Source organism: Ovis canadensis, chromosome 4, assembly GCF_042477335.2.
Source record: "Ovis canadensis isolate MfBH-ARS-UI-01 breed Bighorn chromosome 4, ARS-UI_OviCan_v2, whole genome shotgun sequence".
NCBI classification, from domain to species: Eukaryota; Metazoa; Chordata; class Mammalia; order Artiodactyla; family Bovidae; genus Ovis; species Ovis canadensis.
This window is the reverse complement of record NC_091248.1, coordinates 75,196,032-75,216,854: the sequence shown is the minus strand read 5'-3', so window position 1 is coordinate 75,216,854 and position 20,823 is coordinate 75,196,032. Positions and strand designations below refer to the sequence as shown.

The 20,823-nt window shown below is 41.7% G+C and overlaps 1 protein-coding gene across 4 annotated transcripts in view; it reads right to left on the bottom strand.

The window, feature by feature from the left end:
- The window catches only part of ELMO1 (engulfment and cell motility 1), a 583,367-nt gene that overhangs the window by 150,558 nt on the left and 411,986 nt on the right, over positions 1 to 20,823 (bottom strand). For all 4 annotated transcript variants that reach the window (XM_069588027.1, XM_069588028.1, XM_069588030.1 and 1 more), the window contains exon 16: positions 14,293 to 14,429. In XM_069588027.1, the coding sequence (XP_069444128.1) occupies positions 14,293 to 14,429 (137 nt within the window). The remainder of the gene's footprint in view (positions 1 to 14,292; positions 14,430 to 20,823) is intronic.

The following is a 20,823-nucleotide window of genomic DNA, read 5'->3' as shown; positions in this document are numbered from 1 at the left end:
TGTGGCAAGAATCAAATCTTCCTACTCTTATGAAGCTCTTAGGGAATGCAACTTTTTTTCTAATTTAAGAGAAATTTGGGAGGCAAAGGTAAAACACAAAAGATAATTTTTATAAACTGCATGATGTCCTCACATTTACTATCTGACATGCAAGACAGGTACAGGTTTCTTGGGAGTGCTTGGGTAGAGAGTAATCATCTAAGTGGGATGAACTGCTGAAAGGCATGTCTGTCTCCCACACTGGAAAGTCTCTTGGTGGTCATCTTGTGAAAAGATAAATGCCATTATTGGTATTATTTTCCCCTGCGGCGTGGAGAAGAAACAAGACAAGGGGGAAACAGAATACTCCACAAATGGCCAGGGCATGTGGGTTAAGCAAATCCAATAGTGGATATAAGAAATAAGGTGAAACAATTTTTTGTTTTGTTTTTGTTTTTGTTTTAAACCAGGGTGGGGGAGGGGGGTCCAACAACTCTCCTTGGAAAAAAGAAATTTAGCTTATTTTGCAACTCTTCAATATTTTTGAAGCTTTCTCTTTATCTTATTTTAAGTTACAGATTTGGAAAAATAATATTCATTTTTCTTAAAACATGAATGGCAAAATCAGTTGTAACTCCCTCAAAGTTCTGACATCTGAAGAGGAAATTCAGAAAGAAGGATCTAGAAGGGTTTTTCAAGATCTACTGGAATCCGGGACAAGAAAATTCCTTATTCTGTAGAACTGCAGAATTCTTAGTAACTGTAGTCTTTAGTAATTGAACAACAGTGACCATCCCACGCAAATGATATAAATTAATTCAGTTTATTGGCTGGGTAGGCCATTTTAAATAATTAGTAAATTAAACATTTCTGGACATTTATTCATTCAGTCTTCAACCATGCAAAAAATGAGACGAGACTACTTTAAAAATAACAGGAAGATATTAAGATTTAAAACTATAGTTCTTGTTTCCAATGACAAATTTAACTTAGAAAGGCAGATCTGTAAATACACTACTACTCTTAGCTCAAAGATATTTTCCAAAAGAAATTTTGAATTCCATGTCATGGGGGCAGAGGGGGCAGAGGTGCAGAATTTCAATCTGAATGAAGAGGAGACAGTAACCATCCTCCTGAGGTGGCGCTTGTGCAAAATCCTGAAGTAGAATTTCAACAGGCAGATGGCAGAAGGTTATTTCTAGCAGAGGGAAGGATGATGAGCAAACACCTCAGCTAAGAAAGTATGATGGCACATGCAAGGAACGGTGGGCAGTCCAGAATATGCAGAGCTTCAGATAGGTACAGGTGAAGATACGGGGATGAAGCAGGGAAAGTATTTTAGGCTAATAAAAGAGAAATGTGAACATCTTGCTAAGGTTAGGAAACTATATAAGTCAGGCAATGGACAGCTATAGATGGATTAAAATCAAGAATGATACAGATCTACGTTGGAGGACATTTGGAAAATGGGAAGGTTTTAAAGCTAGGAGAAAAATTACTGAAAGAGTTGGTTTCTTAGTCAGCTATTAAGAGTGCTGTGTAACAAATAATCCCAACAGCTAAGAAATTCTTCTGTTCACAGGTCTATAGGTCAGCTGAGGTGACAGTGTTCAGCAAGCTGTAATTTCATGGGATAGGTAAGGAAACTGCAGTCTATATGCCTCATTTGGGAACTACAATGAAGGATTAGTGGCTGCCCAGGTTATAGACTTTATTTCACGATGAAGGTAGAGTGCAAGAGCCCAACCCAACCACAGAAGCCATAGTCAGGCCTTGGCTCACTTCCCATCCATGAACATCTCACCAGCCCAAGCAAATCACTTGTACCAGATTTGGAGAGAAGAGGAATATCAGAACCAAGGCAATGATGAGAAGGCAGAGGAATCAACAGTGGTTGTATTGACTCTGGTCACTGACTGGTGGTTTCAGAAAAAGGGACTAGTCCATAAACTTCCAAATAGAAACACATTAGACTGCCAGCTCCACGAGGGCAGGAACCATCAGTCTAGTCCTTCTCTGTATTCTTAGTGCCTGGGACAGTGCCCACTGTGTTGCCAACACACAATAATATTTGTTGAAAGGATGGGCAGCACTTATCTAAAGTGCAGTTTGTATATTAACACTAAAGAGATGGGAATACCAGACCACCTGACCTGCCTCTTGAGAAACCTATATGCAGGTCAGGAAGCAACAGTTAGAACTGGACATGGAACAACAGACTGGTTCCAAATAGGAAAAGGAGTGCGTCAAGGCTGTATATTGTCACCCTGCTTATTTAACTTATATGCAGAGTACATCATGAGAAACGCTGAACTGGAAAAAACACAAGCTGGAATCAAGATTGCCGGGAGAAATATCAATAACCTCAGATATGCAGATGACACCACCCTTATGGCAGAAAGGGAAGAGGAACTAAAAAGCCTCTTGATGAAAGTGAAAGAGGAGAGTGAAAAAGTTGGCTTAAAGCTCAACATTCAGAAAATGAAGATCAAGGCATCCGGTCCCATCACTCCATGGGAAATGGATGGGGAAACAGTGGAAACAGTGTCAGACTTTATTTTGGGGGGCTCCAAAATCACTGCAGATGGTGATTGCAGCCATGAAATTAAAAGACGCTTACTCCTTGGAAGGAAAGTTATGACCAACCTAGATAGCATATTCAAAAGCAGAGACATTACTTTGCCAACTAAGATCCATCTAGTTAAGGCTATGGTTTTTCCAGTAGTCCGGTATGGATGTGAGAGTTGGACTGTGAAGAAGGCTGAGCACCGAAGAATTGATGCTTTTGAATTGTGGTGTTGGAGAAGACTCTTGAGAGTCCCCTGGACTGCAAGGAGATCCAACCAGTCCATTCTGAAGGAGATCAGCCCTGGGATTTCTTTGGAAGGAATGATGCTAAAGCTGAAGCTCCAGTACTTTGGCCACCTGATGCGAAGAGTTGACTCACTAGAGAAGACTTTGATGCTGGGAGAGATTGGGGGCAGGAGGAGAAGGGGATGACCGAGGATGAGATGGCTGGATGGCATCACTGACTCAATGGACGCGACTCTGAGTGAACTCTGGGAGTTGGTCATGGACAGGGAGGCCTGGAGTGCTGTGATTCATGGGGTCGCAAAGAGTTGGACATGACTGAGCGACTGAACTGAACTGAACCAAAAGTGAACTACTGATGTGGCCATGCTGTGTATATGATGGTTGTGGGAGAGTAACATTGAATACCTTCTATATCCCAGATATTGAGTAGATACCAATAATACAGGAAAAGCAAGGCTCTACTCACTAGAAACCTCACAGTTAGACAACTGCAGCTCCTTGTGGGAAGTTTTAGATATGGGTATTCACAAGGACAGAGCAAGGGGAGCACTTGAAGAGGATCTGCGTGAGTTGTTGCCAAAAGCCACAGTGGCTTGAGAACTTTCCTTAGGGAGAGCGTTGACTGGGTGTAGGAATGATATCCGAACTGACTACCCACCTAAACAACTTCCTCCCATGTACTTCACTAAGCACTCACTGTCATTTTTAATTTTACCAGAACTTCAAGGAAAATACATAGAAAAAGCAAAAGAAAGGGGAGAGGGAGGAGAGGAAAAGAAGAAACTTAGCAGTTTGGAATTCTCACCTCTCATTCAAATTTCCACATTGATTTTTCTCTCTGGTAACAAATAGCTAGAGAGACTGTGATAAAATTGAGCCTTACTGGGTACCCTCTTTTTTGCCTCTCAATCTTAGCTTCTGTTTTTGACCTGTTAGACCCAGTAGCTTATGTCTATGCTTGGAGATGGAGTGAGCAGGCCAGCTTCTGGTGTCATGCCATGCAGGTAACTGCTTTAGCTCCTATTTAGGAAAGTGAAGGTGGAGAGTCTTGACTCATCATTCATGGCTGCTCAGATGTAAAAGCATGACTTTGAGAAACCTACACAGGCACAGAGTAGTGTAAATGAGCAGTGAAACTATGTGCATTTAAATAATTAAATAAATATTTTTACTCCTGACCTCCACAATCTAGTATTTTCACAGCGGGCATGTGGAAATCTCACTTGGAATCTTCTAACTTCTCCTACCTCTTGTATTGGAGTCTTTGCAACTGGCTTCTGACACTTCTGTCTCATTCTGACTCCTAATCTCATTTTATCTAGGGCCCCTCTTTGCCCTCTATCCCCTGGCACTACCCAACATCTAGCCCCCTCAGGTGGCAAGAAGTGCCTTACGTACTCCTGTTCCTCCTTATGATACACAGGTCTCTGAGGCGTGTGTTCTCAACTCCCTTTTTTTTTTTTTTTTTTTGAGCCTTGAAAAGATCTTTATTTTTTTTTTTTTTCTTCAAATACAATTTTTTTTTTAATTTTTAGTTTTTTATTTTTTAAATTTTAAAATCTTTAATTCTTACATGCATTCCCAAACATAACATAATTTACTGTGGTGTTGGAGAAGACTCTTGAGAGTCCCTTGGACTGCAAGGAGATCCAACCAGTCCATTCTGAAGGAGACCAGCCCTGGGATTTCTTTGGAAGGAATGATGCTAAAGCTGAAACTCCAGCACTTTGGCCACCTCATGCGAAGAGTTGACTCATTGGAAAAGACTCTGATGCTGGGAGGGATTGGGGGCAGGAGGAGAAGGGGAGACCGAGGATGAGATGGCTGGATGGCATCACTGACTCGATGGACGTGAGTCTGAGTGAACTCCGGGAGTTGGTGATGGACAGGGAGGCCTGGCATGCTGCAATTCATGGGGTTGCAAAGAGTCAGACACGACTGAGTGACTGAACTGACTGACTGACTGACTTTGCAAATACAAGATAAATATTTTCTTTTAAACCAAAAAGGACTTGGCATTTTTTGAGAGATTCCCATCAAATGGTACTCTTCGTAGCTATCCGTCCCTGTTTCCTATCTGCCCTTTACTTTAGAATGCCTAAATCTCATTATGCCTAGCTTAAAATACAGGTAATTTCCTTTTAATTGGATGTATACTAATAAAATGGTTTCTGTGCCATTATCAAAGCCCTCACATGATCCACCATGGAATATGGAATTCAGGTCATAGGAACCAGTTAGCAACTCATACAGTGCCCCAAAGTATAGTTAATAAAAGGGAAAAGAAGCTTCCAAAGTCATTGAATAGAGTTATAGAGAACAGTTAACTTAAAGAGTTGTCATCATGTTCATGTTCAGGAAAGGTCTGCAGTTGAACCAAGAGACATATACATGGCGGTATAATGTATCACATAGAGAATATATATAGTCAATAATATTGTTTTAATTCTGTATGGTGACATATGGTACTAGACTTGTTGTCATGGTCATTTCAGAACATACAGAAAATTTAATCACTATGTTGTATCCCTGAAACTAATGTGATATTGTATGCCAATTATAATTCAGTAAAAAAAATATATATATATATATATACACATATATATACTTTAAAAGGAACTGATATGTGTCACCACTGTCCAGTAGAAGAACCTATCAATTCTTTGCTTCTCATAATTGGCAGATCTTAATTTAGCATACAATCCACCTGCCAGTGCAGGACACACAGGCTTGATCCTTGGGTCAGGAAGATCCCCTTGGGAAGGAAACAGCAACCCACTCCAATATTCTTGCCTGGGAAATCCCACGGTTAGAGGAGCCTGGTGGGCTACCGAACATGGGGTTGCAAAAGAGCTGGACATAACTTAGTGACTAATCAACAACAGCACATTCAGAGAAAGATGCACCGAGTCTATGAAGACTTTGGAAATGAGAAAAGCCTTGTGCACATAAAGGAAACTTCAAGATGTATATTTACTATTGTCAAGCTTTTCCCCAAATTATTCATGAGACTCAAACACAGCAAAGATTATTTTTTAAATGTTTCCGTTTTAGAAAATGTCAAGAGAGCAAAACATGTTAGCTGTGTTTCCAACCAACTAAGCCTATCAGTCAGCTTTTAAACAAATTGTAGACAGTTTAACCATTTCTTGTGAAAATTACAAGAAGAGAGTCAACAAAATCTAATTCTTTCTGGATGATTCAGGATCCTTGTATACAACCCCTTCAAAAGGACATACACTCAGGCTGTTAGTGACACAACCTCAGGATGGTCCCTGCAAATGAACCACTTTACAGTCACCCCTGCTTTCTCATAAAAGTTGCACGGACCTTGTGCAGCTGGGACCACTAAGATGGACATTCTATTAAGCTAGTCACTTAAATCACAGGGAGAAGCCTGAAAGCATTTCGTCGTCAGCTTTGCCATGAGTTTTCGTTTTCTTTTTCAGAGGAATTTAGAATCCTGTGTCACCTGGTGCTTGCGCCAGGCCAGACTGAGCCAAGCAGTTTTGTGCCTGACAGGGCCCAGGGCTCAGAGCCCAGGTAGCTGTGGTACTGTTCCTGCTGTTCCCTCACAGATGAGGAATCTGAAGCTGACAGGGCTGAAGCCCTTGCACAAGGTTAGCCAGCTGACAGTAGGGGACCTGGGCTCTTGAAGGACCAGTGTGTCCATCTCTGAGATTCTGCTAAGCTCCTGCGTTACCTGTGGTACATCTGTGGGCAGGCTGGGGAGAGCATCCCTCATAACCACAAACTGCACAAGAGGACTTCCTCCTCACTAAGAAATGTGCCCCACTGTGGTCAAAATCCCCCTTTGTGGCTAAACCAATGGAGGAGGAAACGGCACCCCACTCCAGTACTCTTGCCTGGGAAATCCCATGGACAGAGGAGACTGGTGGGCTACAGTCCACAGGGTTGCAAGAGTCAGACATGACTTAGTGACTAAACTATCACCACCACCCCTCTGGGAAATCAAAGCTGCTCAATCATACTGCACAATCCAAACGCAAATTACTGTTTGTCCCTTGAGATCAGCACCTCCCATATATATGGGGCGATTTACAAACCTCACCACTGAGGGTCTAATTCTGTGATTCAGGGAAATATCATTGTTATTATTATTATTACCGCTACTCATCTTACAGATAAGAAGGGACTTGGCAGCTAAAGGACATGTTCAAGGTTACATTTCAGGTGAGTAGCCATGCTGGGACTGCCTGCAGGCTCTTCTGTTGCTCTCCCCCTGGGGAGGTGAAAATTAGTTCTTAGAGGAGCAAAAATTCTTAGTCTTTTAACATGGAAAGTACAGATATACATATATAAACAAATAACAATATATCTGCATAATTGAAATTTCAGGAGGAGGGTGATTAGGTTTGAAAAATATGTCTGAAAGCTCCTTAATGGGGTTGTGATGCAAACTTGGAGAAATACTGCTTCACACTGCAGCAATCTTCCCATCTTAGTAAGGACAATGTTACCTATAATTAATACATTTCTGCTTAGAAAGTGTACACGCTGAGATCTATTTAAGAAGATACCTCTTGAAAACAATAAATTAGTACAGTTGATCTTTCTTGGTCTTTTCACTGTCTCTCAACAGCATAATTGATATTGATGAGGACATGCCATGATTACTGTCCAACAGAAAGTGGCAAATTACATGAAAAAGGGTAATACCACCTTAAGTGGATACCTTAAACACACTGAAACACAAACATATGCACACACACACACACAAACCATTTGCTACCTATGCAATGGGAAACATCAAAGGAAAAAATAAACCTGTTCATGTAATACATTTGCTTCCGGAGATTTGATTTTCTTCCTGCCAAACCCAAAGACCTGTGTGAAACAGGAGAAGCCTTTTGAATAAATACTTGTAAATGGCCTAGACAGCTGAAAAATGGATAATCCCATAGGAAATGAGGGCCCTTTAAAAGACTTCTCCTCTACTTAAATATTCATGTTTCAATTAAAACATACACCTACTTTATTAACCACACCAGGCCTGGGTTCAGATCAATAACGGCAGCACTAGTTGGAATTCTAATGAAGATAAACAACGCTGAGTCCCCCCCAGCTTCCCCTGGGCACAGATGCACAAAGCCTCCTTTCACAACTTGCTCCAAGATATTTTACAGTCACCTGCCTCATGCAAATGAGGAGATTCATGTTTATTCATGGTGAGAGTTACAGACCACCTTTCATTCCCTAGGCCAGCTCAGCTAACCAACAGAGCGCTGTCTGCACCATGACGAAGTTGAGCTGGCCTAGGAAGGGGACTTCTGAATAGCTAATTGCCCCCTGAAAAGCATGCATAGAAAGTCAGTAAGCTGGAAGCGGTTTGGGGAGAAAACATATTCCCCTTTTTCATTTATGCGGTCACCGCCTTTGAGCTTTCAAACAATCCCTTTTCTATACCACATCATAACCCATCAGATGTGACTATGGCCCTAGATAGTGGTTATTTTCCATGGATAACCTTCCAAGGGACTTCTCAGGATGTGTCCGCTGTCTTGTGTCTTGTTCTCCAATCCTCCCCAATGCATTTTCACCCACTGACTTGGAAGAAGCTGGTAGCTGCGCCAGAGGCAGCTGCAGCTTTGTGTGATGGGCCTGGGTTCTCCCCGTGCACAGCCTCTCCTCTTTGAAGGGACGATTTCTCATCTGTGAGCCTGACAGCATACACTCTATCATGTGTGCTTTGCTTATTACGCTGTTGGGTAGCATTTTAAAACAGTGCTTTCACTCTAGAGTGACTGCATTTTTCAGATCATTAGTTTCTTCAGTTTTGGTAATTTGAAGGCATGGCAAAGTCATTTGATTTTGGTTTTTAATGCCCATTTTGACAGCATGTGAAGTAACACTAATGCTGTGAACAAATATTTTGATGGTATCTAGTACGCTCAGCCACCCTGGGGAGAAGTCTGGACAACAAGGTAATTGCTGGAGAGGCCTTAACTCTCACCAGACATTAAGTTCATGAAAACTGTACCCGTTGATTTTTAGGCTGCTACTCATGGCTTGCCATGGGGAAAACCAAGGTACCTAATAAAGACGTTTGGAGAAAAACACTGCCAAATTTTCAGCTTCAACCTTATTTCCACCAAAGTTAGACGAGTTGTTTAATTCAGTTCAGAAGTTAACTGGGGCTACATAGACAGCTTCGCTTTGCTTTCTTCCCCCTCCCTCCTCTTTTTTTAAACATAATGGCTAAAAAAATGTCTTCTTGTGAAAAAGCAATTTACTTGTATTTCAGAGACAGTATTTATCTTATTACATACAAAAAGAACACTTTACAACTGCATATGATATTTTACTTCCTCAAAGTCTTTTTACATTTATGACTTCACCTTGAGATCACACCACTATAAGAGAAAGTGATGGAATTCTGGTATCCACTTTTGTTTTTCCTCCAATTTCCAGGCATAGAGCTCCTGAGGAACAGAGTCAGGATTAGACCCTGGGCCTTGTAGACTGACAGACACACCACTTCATCAGCACAAGTCGTGAGTTGGTGAAATGTGTTACATGTGTCAACTGATGGTAACTCTATGGACATGATTTACCTTTAGTGATCAAATCTACCTTAATGAAAATCTTTAATAGTGCTGGCTCCACCCCCAAAAATTTAAATTGTCTTGTGGTACAGTTGGACACCGGGATAACAGAGCTTTCAAAAGCCCCCTAGGTGATTCTAATGTACAGGCAGGCTGAGAAAGGCTGTTATTCATAGATACTGAGTTTGATGTATACATATCCTTGTTCAAATTTTTCAAGTGGAGCAGTCCGACACAAAAGCTTGAAATGAGATTCCCATACCTGAAATATCCAAGTCACTTGCATCCTCCTTCCTAACCCCCAACTCAAAAGTAAAGGCTTCAGTGAAATGACTATGGGGCCACTTGCATTTCGGGGGATCCAGCTGTGCTTTAGCTCTTCTCTAATGCCCCTGACAATGAGTGATGCATGCTCTGAAATATTGGTGATAAAAGGCAAAAACACAGAATACAAACTCAATGGCCTGAATCAATGGATTACTCTGCAGAGACTGCTATATTGAGAAACTGAGAGTACTTTCAAAGCATAAATATTGTAATCACTCTCTAATTCTACTTCTCTTGAATAAATTTAAAAAAAAAACACACAAAAACATTGCATCTGCTGCTTCCCAGGTCTGGAGACAGCTGCTTTTCCATACACTCACTTTCAGTAGCAGTGTTAACTTCCAAGCATCAGGTATCTACCAACGAGTGTCCTCAACAAAGTGGGTTGTAGAAGAGATTCCTGGGTCTGCAGGAATCTTGTATTGTTTATTGGGAAGAAAAATCAAAATTTTAGATTGAGAAATACTGCTTCTCCACTAATAAACCAAAGGAGGCAAATAGTTAAGCCTTTCTTAGAGAACACTGTATCTCAGGTCAATGATTAAATTCACCACCCATGTTTTCATTCAAACAGGCAAAAGCTTGAGAAGATGTCCAAGAAAGTTCAAAGAAACTGTGTCTTCCGTTAGACTCTTAAAATACTTCTGAATTTCCATTTGTATAATCTTAGGAAACAAGAAAAACATTAAATCTACCAGTAACACCAAACCCACATTTGTTCCTAAACTCAGTCTCTTCTGCTACCAAATTAATAACAAGAAGAAAAGTGAACTGATTACAATTTCAGCATTTCTCTTTTCCAAATTATTATCTGGTAAAGCAAACAGTGGCTGATAGGCAGCAGGAAAAAAATCAGAGAAGACATTCTTCACATTTAAGTACAGGCTCTCACTCAGAGTCCTTCCCCACCACTGCCCCCACCCCCTGGCCCTTTTTTCTTGTTTTTGTTAAGGCCAGCAACAAAAAAGAGACATAAAAGAAAAAGGACATAATTATACCTGCCTTTGAGCAACCACTAGCAGAACTCTGCAACTGGTATTATGCTAGTCTACCAGAAAAATAAACACCAGAAAAGCTCATCTTTTCATGTTTCATTGATTTAAACTGATACTCACAGATACAAACCTATTATATTTACAACTTAAGTGCACATTATGGTAAGCAGAATATGGCTCTGTGTTGATGTCCATAATCTAATCCCCATACTCTGTGAATGTATTTCCTTTTACAGCAAAGGGAACTTAGATTGCAGATGAAATTGAGGTTGCTAGTCGGCTGACCTTAAAATAGGAATGATTACTCTGGATTACCCAGGTGGCCCAGTGTAATCACAGGGGTTCTTACAAGTGAAAGATGGAGGCATAAGAGGGATCATAGTGAAGAGAAATGTGGTAGAAAGGACTGAACTTGCAATCGCCGGTTTCAAAGACGGACAAAGAGGGCCGTGAGCCAAGGAATGCAGGTGCTTTCCATAGCCTGGAAAAGGCAAGGAAATGAATTCTCCCCAAGAACCTCCCAAAAGAAACATGGTTCTGCTGACATCTTATTTTAGCCCTGGGAGACCTGCTTTTGGCTTCTGAACTATGGAGCTGTAAGATAAACAATTTGTATGGTTTATGCCGCTACAATTGTGGCAATATGGTACAAAAGTATTAAAAAACTAATATACATGTGATTAAAAGTATATGATTGATACACTTTTCTGGTTACAAAAGTAAGACATGCACAGTATTTAAAAGAAAAAAGCAAACACAGCAAATATTTGATGTAGAAAATTTAAATGCCTTGTCACACCCATCCCTGATCCTCCGCTGATATCCATTCTTGACCAGTGGGCATGTGGAGTGGGGCTCTCTGCCTCTCAGGCCTCCAGTTGCCTACCCACAACCATAAATAACCACCTCTACTTGGCAGCAGATGTGTAATGTCAGAATTAGTTTATGATTTGTTGATTAGCCGCTCAATCGTGTCTGACTCTTTTGTGTCCCCATGGGCTATAGCCTGCCAGGCTCCTCTGTCCATGGGATTTCCCAGGCAAGAATACTGAAGTGGGTTGCCATTTTCTTCTCCATAGTTTATGATTGTCCAGTGCAAAAAAGATGACACTAAGGCTACAATAGGAAACTGTATTTGAACCTGGCTCTTAGATCTTGCTGAAGAATGTTTCTGCAACCATATAATTAAACAGATTTTCACATGACCCTTTGGGGCCCTTACTGTCACCTACCAGGACCTCACCCTATGCAAGGAGAAAATCATCTTCACCCACCCGAGCACACAGCTGCAATGAACAAAATGCATCTGAGAGCCAGGCTCACCTCCTCCCTCTGGCCCTGCTCAGCACCTCCAGACTGAGGCCTCTGATTTCCTTTGTTACTGATGTATTCTTGACTTCATGTCCTAAACTTATTAGTTCTACAGTAATTAAGTACTTAAGTCTAAGTACTCATTCCCTTGAGCCATTCCTTTGCAGGAATTTGCTAATATTTTCTATACACCTCATCTGTGCATAGATCAATAGCAACGATATTAGATTTTATCTTTCACAAAAAATGCAGATATCTAAAATTCTGGGGAAGAAGGCTAGATGAACCCCCCTCAGAAAGCAGATGGATACCTGGTACCAGAACACATGGGAGCCAGTGACATCTTCTCCTGAGGAAGAGGTGTCTCCAGGACACAAGATCTGAGGACTGAGTGACTTTCAGAAACAGTGCAGCGTGGGAAGAGCTGCATTGACCCAGAGCAAGTGGCTACAGCACTCTAGAACTCTCAGAGCCCACTGATTTAACTCTCCACTTGGTTTGGTTTGATTGAACAAAGGTCTCCGTGCTCCTTCTTCCCTCTCTCCTAAAGATAATTTGCACCTGATTTGCGAAGTCCCTCATAATCAAGTAGAGTACACTTAGGCTGCAGTTATAATCATAAGGGAATTAATGGGCTTCTTCTTTCTCACTTTCCATCCCAAATCATGTCTGTCCTTGGACACAGTTGCTCAGACACTTGCAGCTCTAGCACACAGTCTATAGACTAGTGTTTTCCACAGAGGGGAGTCTCTGGGGCCAATTTCAAGGACTTCAATAGATGGCCCAAGCAAATATACAAAAGGATTGAAGATCACTTAAACAAACCAGTACACAGATTAAACAACAATTAAAACGTTTCTAGAAGTGGTTATAACTACGATGAACTGCAATAGGATAAACATGAAGACGTAAAACAGGACATCAAAATCACAAAATGTGGGGGAGGGTAAAAAAGGTCCATCTTTTAGAATGCGTTTGAACTTACATGACTATCAGTCTAAAGCAAGCAGATAGAGTTATGGGTAAACTTTCTTGAAAACCAGGGTAACCACAAATCAAAAACATATAACAGATTCACAAAAACAAAAAAGAAAGGAACTGAATAGGTGGCCCAGAACGACTGAGATGGAACAGTGTTCATTCTGTTACAAGTGCAGGTAAGATCATTATGCTGATAGAGACAGGTTCTAACCTCGGGGAAGCCTTGGGAAAAGTGTCCTTTCCCTGGTTTTCTTTCTTTTTAGCCAATATTGGTTCAAGATGCCATGAACGTGAAATATGGTGGAAAAGAGGGACCAGATAGATGTAAGTTCAGAGAAAAGGGGACTGGGAGGCAAAGACCATGAGAATATCAAGTGACACCAGAATTCAGATATTATGTTATGCCCCAAGCATAAGCTCATGAAGGCCCTGCAGGATGACTCTGAGACCAGGCACTTAAGACTCAGAAACAGTTCTGTTCCCAGTACCAGGCCAGGGAACATGGGTGATGGGGGCTAATCAAACCCAGAGCCATGTATATTAGCAAATCAGAATTAAAGTCTTATGCACACCTGCCCCAACCACCAGTTGTTAGTAGCCACGTCATGATTGCTAACAAGGCTTTGATCTAAGGTTAAAGATTTTGTTTATCTTGAAAAGTGCACAAGATGTATCCTCTTTCTTTAAGTTGATCAACACTCTTCTCTCCACCCAACATTCACTCACAAGTGGAAATGTGAGATTCACACTCTCCACAAAAACCAAATGCTTTCTGTAAACCAGGAAATGTTCCATTTCAACTTCCTCAACTCCCTCAAAGAGGTCTTGCATTTTAATAAGAACTCTTTGTGACAGAGAAAAGGGCAGTTATTTCAACCCATCCATAACCCAGAGAGACACCAAGTGACCACAGCAGCCTTCCTCATCTCATTCTCTCCGTAGCAGTCACCTGCACAGGTGAAAGGGAGGGATATCCCCCAACCAGATCTTGTACTAACAAGGCATCCCAGCTCAACACCATTAAAGGCAAAGTTCACCTTATCAATATTTCTCAAGAAAGAGTCTCTGCCTGTGGCTTCTGCTTAGTGAGTCAAAAGGAACAAACTGTTCCAAGCTTATCCCTAGAGAGATAAGAACATCACTGGCACACAGGCTCCTGTTTGCACAGGTATGCCTTCCTTTTTCCATCCTCAAAGCCACCTAAACTCATAGCCATCCCCATTCTCCTTTCACGCGCCACAAAGAGACCATGCTAAGGGTGGGGAGGAGCCTCTTCCGGGACATAGGAAGCTGCTGCCTCTGCCTCAGATTCCTCTTACCTTGTTGAAGTCTTCAGAAGTCGCCCTCATTTCCTTCCATGTCTTGTTCAGGAGCTGGATACAGATGCAGAAAAACTCCTCAAAGGATCTGTCATGGGTGAAGAACATCGGGTGGAAATCGTTGCAGGTCTCACTAGCTGGAGGAAAGAGGAGGGAAAGAAGGGAGGAAGTTGAGAAGGAAAATGAAAAGACACGGCCACATCCCCCAAAGGGAGACAATGGGAGGCACATTCGGCTCAAGCCACCGTGGAAAAAAGGCACTTAGAAAAGGCAACCAGAGGCTAGCCCCCATGAAACCTCCAAGTTGAAGGTCAGATGATCAGACCTGCCCTTACGCAATATGTTGAGTGAAGGAAGCTAGCTCATAGCTCTTCCCGTGTCATGATCATTACGGCTTTGGTCCAGGATGGCTGGTGTTGAATACGGGCTCTGCATCTGCCTTATTGATCTTATAAAGATCATTCAAACTGCCCTGTCAGTCACAGCGCCTCCATCACCCGTAATTTCCCATTTTTCAATGGAATAACTGGCAGAAGATGAGCTTTCCTGAATACACAATTAATTGCAACTTTGAAAATAGCATCCTTGAATTATTTCTCCAGGGGGCTCTTTTCCCTCTTATGGCAGTAAGTAGGGGACATCTGAGATCATTAAGCATCTGATACCATTAACCATTTGTTTGACATTCCCAGATACAGATGGCTGGGGGTCAAAGCAGCCCAAGTGTCTTTGAAGGTTCAGTTCTGGACCAAACTGTGAAGTCAGTAAGACTGCCTTCAAACCACCTCATTACAAAGCTTCCTTTGTCGCGGTCAGACCCAATGCTCTGAATTCTAGGTGTGGCCACCTGTCTCCTCTTCCCAGACCAGCACACCAGCCCCTCTCTTCTCCTCAGCTCTTTGTCAAGCTTACATTTTTACAGTCCTTGTACATACGTTCATTTGCTCTTTAGAATACCTCTGACTGTTCATGTCATATGAATAAGGCTACTGGAGCCCAAGGAAGTATGCTTTGTGACTCCCCTATCCCTGATTCCCCAGGGCCAAAATAGGATTCTACTTTTTTTTTTTCTTTTAATATAGGCTGTTGCTGCTGCTGCTGCTGCTGCTGCGTCACTTCAGTCGTGTCCGACTCAGTGCAACCCCATAGACGGCAGCCCACCAGGTTCCCTCATCTCTGGGATTCTCCAGGCAAGAACACTGGAGTGGGTTGCCATTTCCTTCTCCAATGCATGAAAGTGAAAAGTGAAAGTGAAGTCGCTCAGTCGTGTCATACAGTGAAAGAATTTCTATTTTAGTTGAACTCTATTTAAAGGCCAGTTAGATCTCAAGGCCCCAAATGGTTAAATTTCAAGCCCTGGAAGCCCAGGAGGGCAGGAGGGGTGGGGCAGGAGTAAGGTTTACAGCACTTCGGAAAGGTCAGGGTGCCCTTCATGTATTTGAACACAGACATTATTTAGAGAGAATCCCCTGGGGAAAGCTCCTGGTGAGTGAGCCCTGATCAAACCCACGGGGACATGCTCCGCTCTGGTAGGGGCACACCTATACACAAACCTCTTTTGTCTTCATCCTTTAGAATACATAGTAAATGCTGCTCTCTTCCTGAGAAGGCAGGGGCATAGGCTAGCAGCAGCCAGCAGTCACACTAAAAAAGTTTGCGTCTGAGGGCAAAAGATTTGGGTTCAAGTCCGTCCATGACAATAAGGAGCTCACTTCACCTTTATGACTCTTGATTTTTGAAACTAAGAAGTGGGAATGAAATCTCCACTGCTTTCCCCATTCATGGAAAAGTGCTTTAAAAAGATACAAAGAGACATAAATATGGAAAAAAGCGGTGGTGATGACAATGAAGGTTGTACCAGCAGATCATTTCCAGGAACATGGGATGTTCTCTGATGGCCCTCAATTCTTAGTCAAGCCTGTTATTACATCTCAGAAATTAGAGGAAAGAACATATGAAGTTAGAGGAAAGAACTCCAGCTCATGTTAGTGGTGACTGGCTGACTGTTAGTCACAATCGTGTCTGACTTTTTGTGACCCCATGGACTGTAGCCCATCAGGTTCCTCTGTCCATGGAATTCTCCAGACGAGAATATTGGAATGGGTAACCAACCAACCCTTCTCCAGGAGATCTTCCTGACCCAGGGATCAAACCCAGGTCTCCTGCCTTGCAGGCAGATTCTTCACTATCTGAGCCACCAGGGAAGCCCATGACTGTGGTAGAGATGGCAACATTGAAGAAAGTGAAGTCCTGACCTGATATACAAAGCTATTTAGGGAACTTGAAAAGTAAACGCAGGAGGGTTGTGTGTTTGCTGCCCTAGGCAATGAGCTGTCACTCTTACTTTCATAAGCACTGAAGCCAGTAAAATTTACAGGTCTACAACAGCACTTTAAAGCGCTATCACCATACAAAAACTTATTAATCACATTATCACAGTACCTTTTTCAGGACTGGTGTGATTATATGGGTACTTTATTCCCTAATTAAAGTTTTATGGGACTACTGGTGCTGTGCAAGCCAGACAAAACCGAGAACAAAGAGCCCTGCTCTTGCTTGGGTGAAGAGGGATGAAAACAACGTCCCTAATATTAGGGATCAGGTGGTAGGAGATTGTGTGTAACTCACAAGGGCTCTAGGGGTGTTATCTTCATAACAATCCAGGAGGTAGGCATGATGCTTATCCTCATTTTATATATGCTGCTGCTGCTGCTAAGTCGCTTCAGTCGTGTCCGACTCTGTGCGACCCCATAGACGGCAGCCCACCAGGCTCCCCTGTCCCTGGGATTCTCCAGGCAAGAACACTGGAGTGGGTTGCCATCTCCTTCTCCAATGCGTGAAAGTGAAAAGTGAAAGTGAAGTCGCTCAGTCGTGTCCGACCCTCAGCGACCCCATGGACTGCAGCCTTCCAGGCTCCTCCGTCCATGGGATTTTCCAGACAAGAGTACTGGAGTGGGGTGCCATTGCCTTCTCTGATTTTATACATGAGAAAGGTGAAATTTGCAGAAATTAAGCCTTCCATCATGTCAACTAAGGCAGGCGGCCCCAAACGAGCATTGGAAACCTACAGTTTTTGTTGACCCAGCAGCAGCTTCCTGCCTTAGTTGACACCAAGAGCACAGGGCATTTCCATGTGATTGATGCTTTGAAAGTTAATTTCTCCACCTACTCTCCTAGATCTCCTTGGATTCTTCCTTCAACAGAAACCACGATCTTGATGCACAGCCCGGTGAGGCTCACAGCAAGTACACAGCCAGCACCTGTTGATGGATAATACCTGGCCATGTGACAGTACCAACAACAGCCATACCACTGTCATTAGCCACATTTCAGGCCCTATTTTCCTCTAGGAAAATAACATCAATTTCTTTTTATTTAAATTAGAAACAGTGTTAGAAGGGTTATGAAAGTTGTCCACAGTCACCCAGCTTTCAAGTGGCAAACTCAAACTCAGTTGACTTGGCTCCAAAGTCCATCATCATTGCCCTTACATTGTTGTGGTGACAGCCTATCACTGTTGTACATCCAGCATTCTACACCAGAGCCATGGTTTTCAACCTCCATAAGAGAATGGCTTTGCCATTCAAGAACCTTGGGACTCATCCCTTGTGATGAGAAATGGGCATACAACAAACCAAAAACAATTTGCTCCCTCACATGTTACCAAAGACATAATGAGAAAACTGATGTATTTTGGGATTTATAATTCAAAGGTGTTCCTGCACTGAAGGCAAGCAAAAAGTGATATTTTTTTCCTCAAAAATATTCAAATTGCAGACATTCAGGATTGAGGATGATTGAGCAGGAAGGATTGGTCCAGATTATCTGACCTATTTTCCTCTTTCATTTTTCAGGTAAGAGCAGTGAGAAAGGCAAAATGGATTGTCCAAGAGTTCGTGATGGCAGAAAGCAGGCAAAGATGCTGGGAGTCAGGCTGCTGGGGTTCAAATTCTGGTTCTATCACTTTCTGCTGAGTCAGCTGGGCAACACATTTCATCTGTCATTGCCTGAGTGTTCTCATCTGTAAACTGGGGGCAACAATAGAACAAACTTCATCAGGGGGCTATGGGGATCAAAAGGGAACATGACTACAGGAAGTAAGCTCAGTGCAACTATAGGCCAACAAAATTATGCTGCTCTTCATCCCATAGCAAGTGGGCTTCAGCCCAGGCTGTCCCAGTGATATTGCATCAGCTCACAGAGGTGGCTTGATTCTCTTGAACAGGGTCCTTAATCTGGAGATTTAAACAAACAAACACACACACAGATAAAAATAGGGAAGGGAAGGTTTATTACTGTTTTTTAAGGAAAATAGAAACACTTTTTGAAGAAAAAGAAATGTTGAATTTGTAGGCAATGACTTTATAAATGAAATTTAAAGAGTAATTTTAAATGAGACAAAAATAGACTTTTTTAAAAACCAAGTTGTTTTTAAGCACACTATTTTTAACAGAATGAGATTCTCTTTTATTAAAAAAAAAAGGATAAACTTACTGTTCTTTTAAGTCTGGAATGTTAAGGTATTTTCAGGGCTGGGAGTAAATGAGTGCTTATTAATTTGCTGACATTTAATTCACTTTTAAATAGGAAGCTTAGAAAGCTTCTGTAATCCACACACTTTTGTTTCTAGAATGAAAAATAAGAATGCTATACACTTATGCAGCATTTTTGCCTTTCAAAGTAGATTTGTTCCTATTTTCCGTTGGATACTGTAAGGTGAGGCAGGTGTGGTCATTGGAGCCTCAAAGAACAATGGCTTTTGTAGGGTAGCAAGTAAACAATGAAAAGTGAATACAAAGAAAGGGTTCTAGTGCTGCCCTGTGACCTTGAGAAGGTCATCTCAGCTCCAGGGCTCCAAGTTTTTTACCTGTAGATGAGAGCACCTGGTAAGGTTCCTGCCAAATCTAAGATTATAAGACTACACACACGTACACACACACACACCATAATGTATGTTGAAGTCCCTAATGTCCACTAGTAATTATAGAACTTGGAGATTACACCTGCATTGAACTTTATGTCCTAAATTATTATTTCCTGGAATGACAGGGTGGCTACACATTTCAGTTAGGGTATTAGGGCATCAGAGTGGCACTTGATAGGCTTAGAAATGTTTGATAAGCTAGTATTCAATCTTTCTTTCATAAGAAAAGTGTTAGTTGTTTTCAGCCCCTTTCAATCTATTAATATCACCGAATGCAGACCATTACATAAGAAAATTACACGACTAAAGATAGAATGACAAGATGACACAGGAAAATGCATATAATTCCTGCTCTTTCATGGGAATTTTCTCAGACAAATGTAATGTTTGAGATGCTGAAAAGCTCTGTTCCTGGTTTCGATGACCCTTGTTATACTCAGACTGTGAACTCACTTGCGAGTGACTAAAGGGACATATTTTGGTGGCACTAGGCAAATTCTGAGTATTTTTACCATGAAATAATGAGCCATTTCAACTAAACCAGTCTTTGGAAATGGTGCACTTTTGAAAGAGAGATAAGCACTGGCCTAACACAAAGGGCATTTTGTTTTAAAATTCTGAGCTACAGGAAGAAGGGGATAAATCATAAACACAAGAGTGCCGTGAAAACTCAGAATGGCTGCAAGATCTTACTAGGTAGCCACAGCATGGAGACTAGAACTATCTGGCTCTAGGGTCAGTCTGGGAAATATATTGATGAATTCACAGATGCAAATGTCTATTTATACCTCTGCACAAAATCTTACCCTTGTGGCCTTTGAATTTTCTATTTTTAGACTGGGTATTCCTTAATAGCTTGGCTTTGGAGTTTTGGTGCTGTGTGGGAAGAGGCTCAAAGTTCAAAACCTTTTGTAGGTGGGAGAGGTGAAAAGAGGCGAGGAGAGTGAGGGCAAGGAATGTGAAAAGTTCCCCACTGCTGAGCTCCACCAGTGCAGAAGCTTTCACCCCAGCTATTTCAGGATAGGGGATCAGATGCTTGAAAGCTGCTCAGCATTTCCCAGCTCCTGAAATCTGGTTTAACAGAACTCTGGATATTCTTTTCTATCCTCTCTCATGCCTAAAAATAGTATGAAATTGACACTAAAAAGACATATCGTCTAATCCAGTGCTCCATTGTTCACTTTCCTTCTGGGCTTTTTTTTAAGGACATGGAGAGAGAGAGAAAAAAAAAAAAACCAACTAGTGTTAGGGCTAAAAATCAGACTCTAGCATTTAAAGATAAGCAATTCACCAAGAATAACCTGAGGCCATAGCTCAAGCTCACAGTTGTGTATTAATAAAAGAGCAGAGATTCTAGAGTGAGGTTGGTCTGGGTGCAAATCTACTGAATATCAATGTGACCTTTACCAACTTACTCTTCCTCCAGGGCTCAGTTTCTTCATTATAAAAAAGATAATGCATCTTACCTCATCAGATTGCTGCTAAGATTAAATCTAAAGTGATACATGATTCACATATTAACTGAGATAAAATAAGCATTAGTAAGTGCTACTTGTTACCAGTTTTAATAGCAAAGTAATTATTATTGTACTTAGCTAAAATGGCAA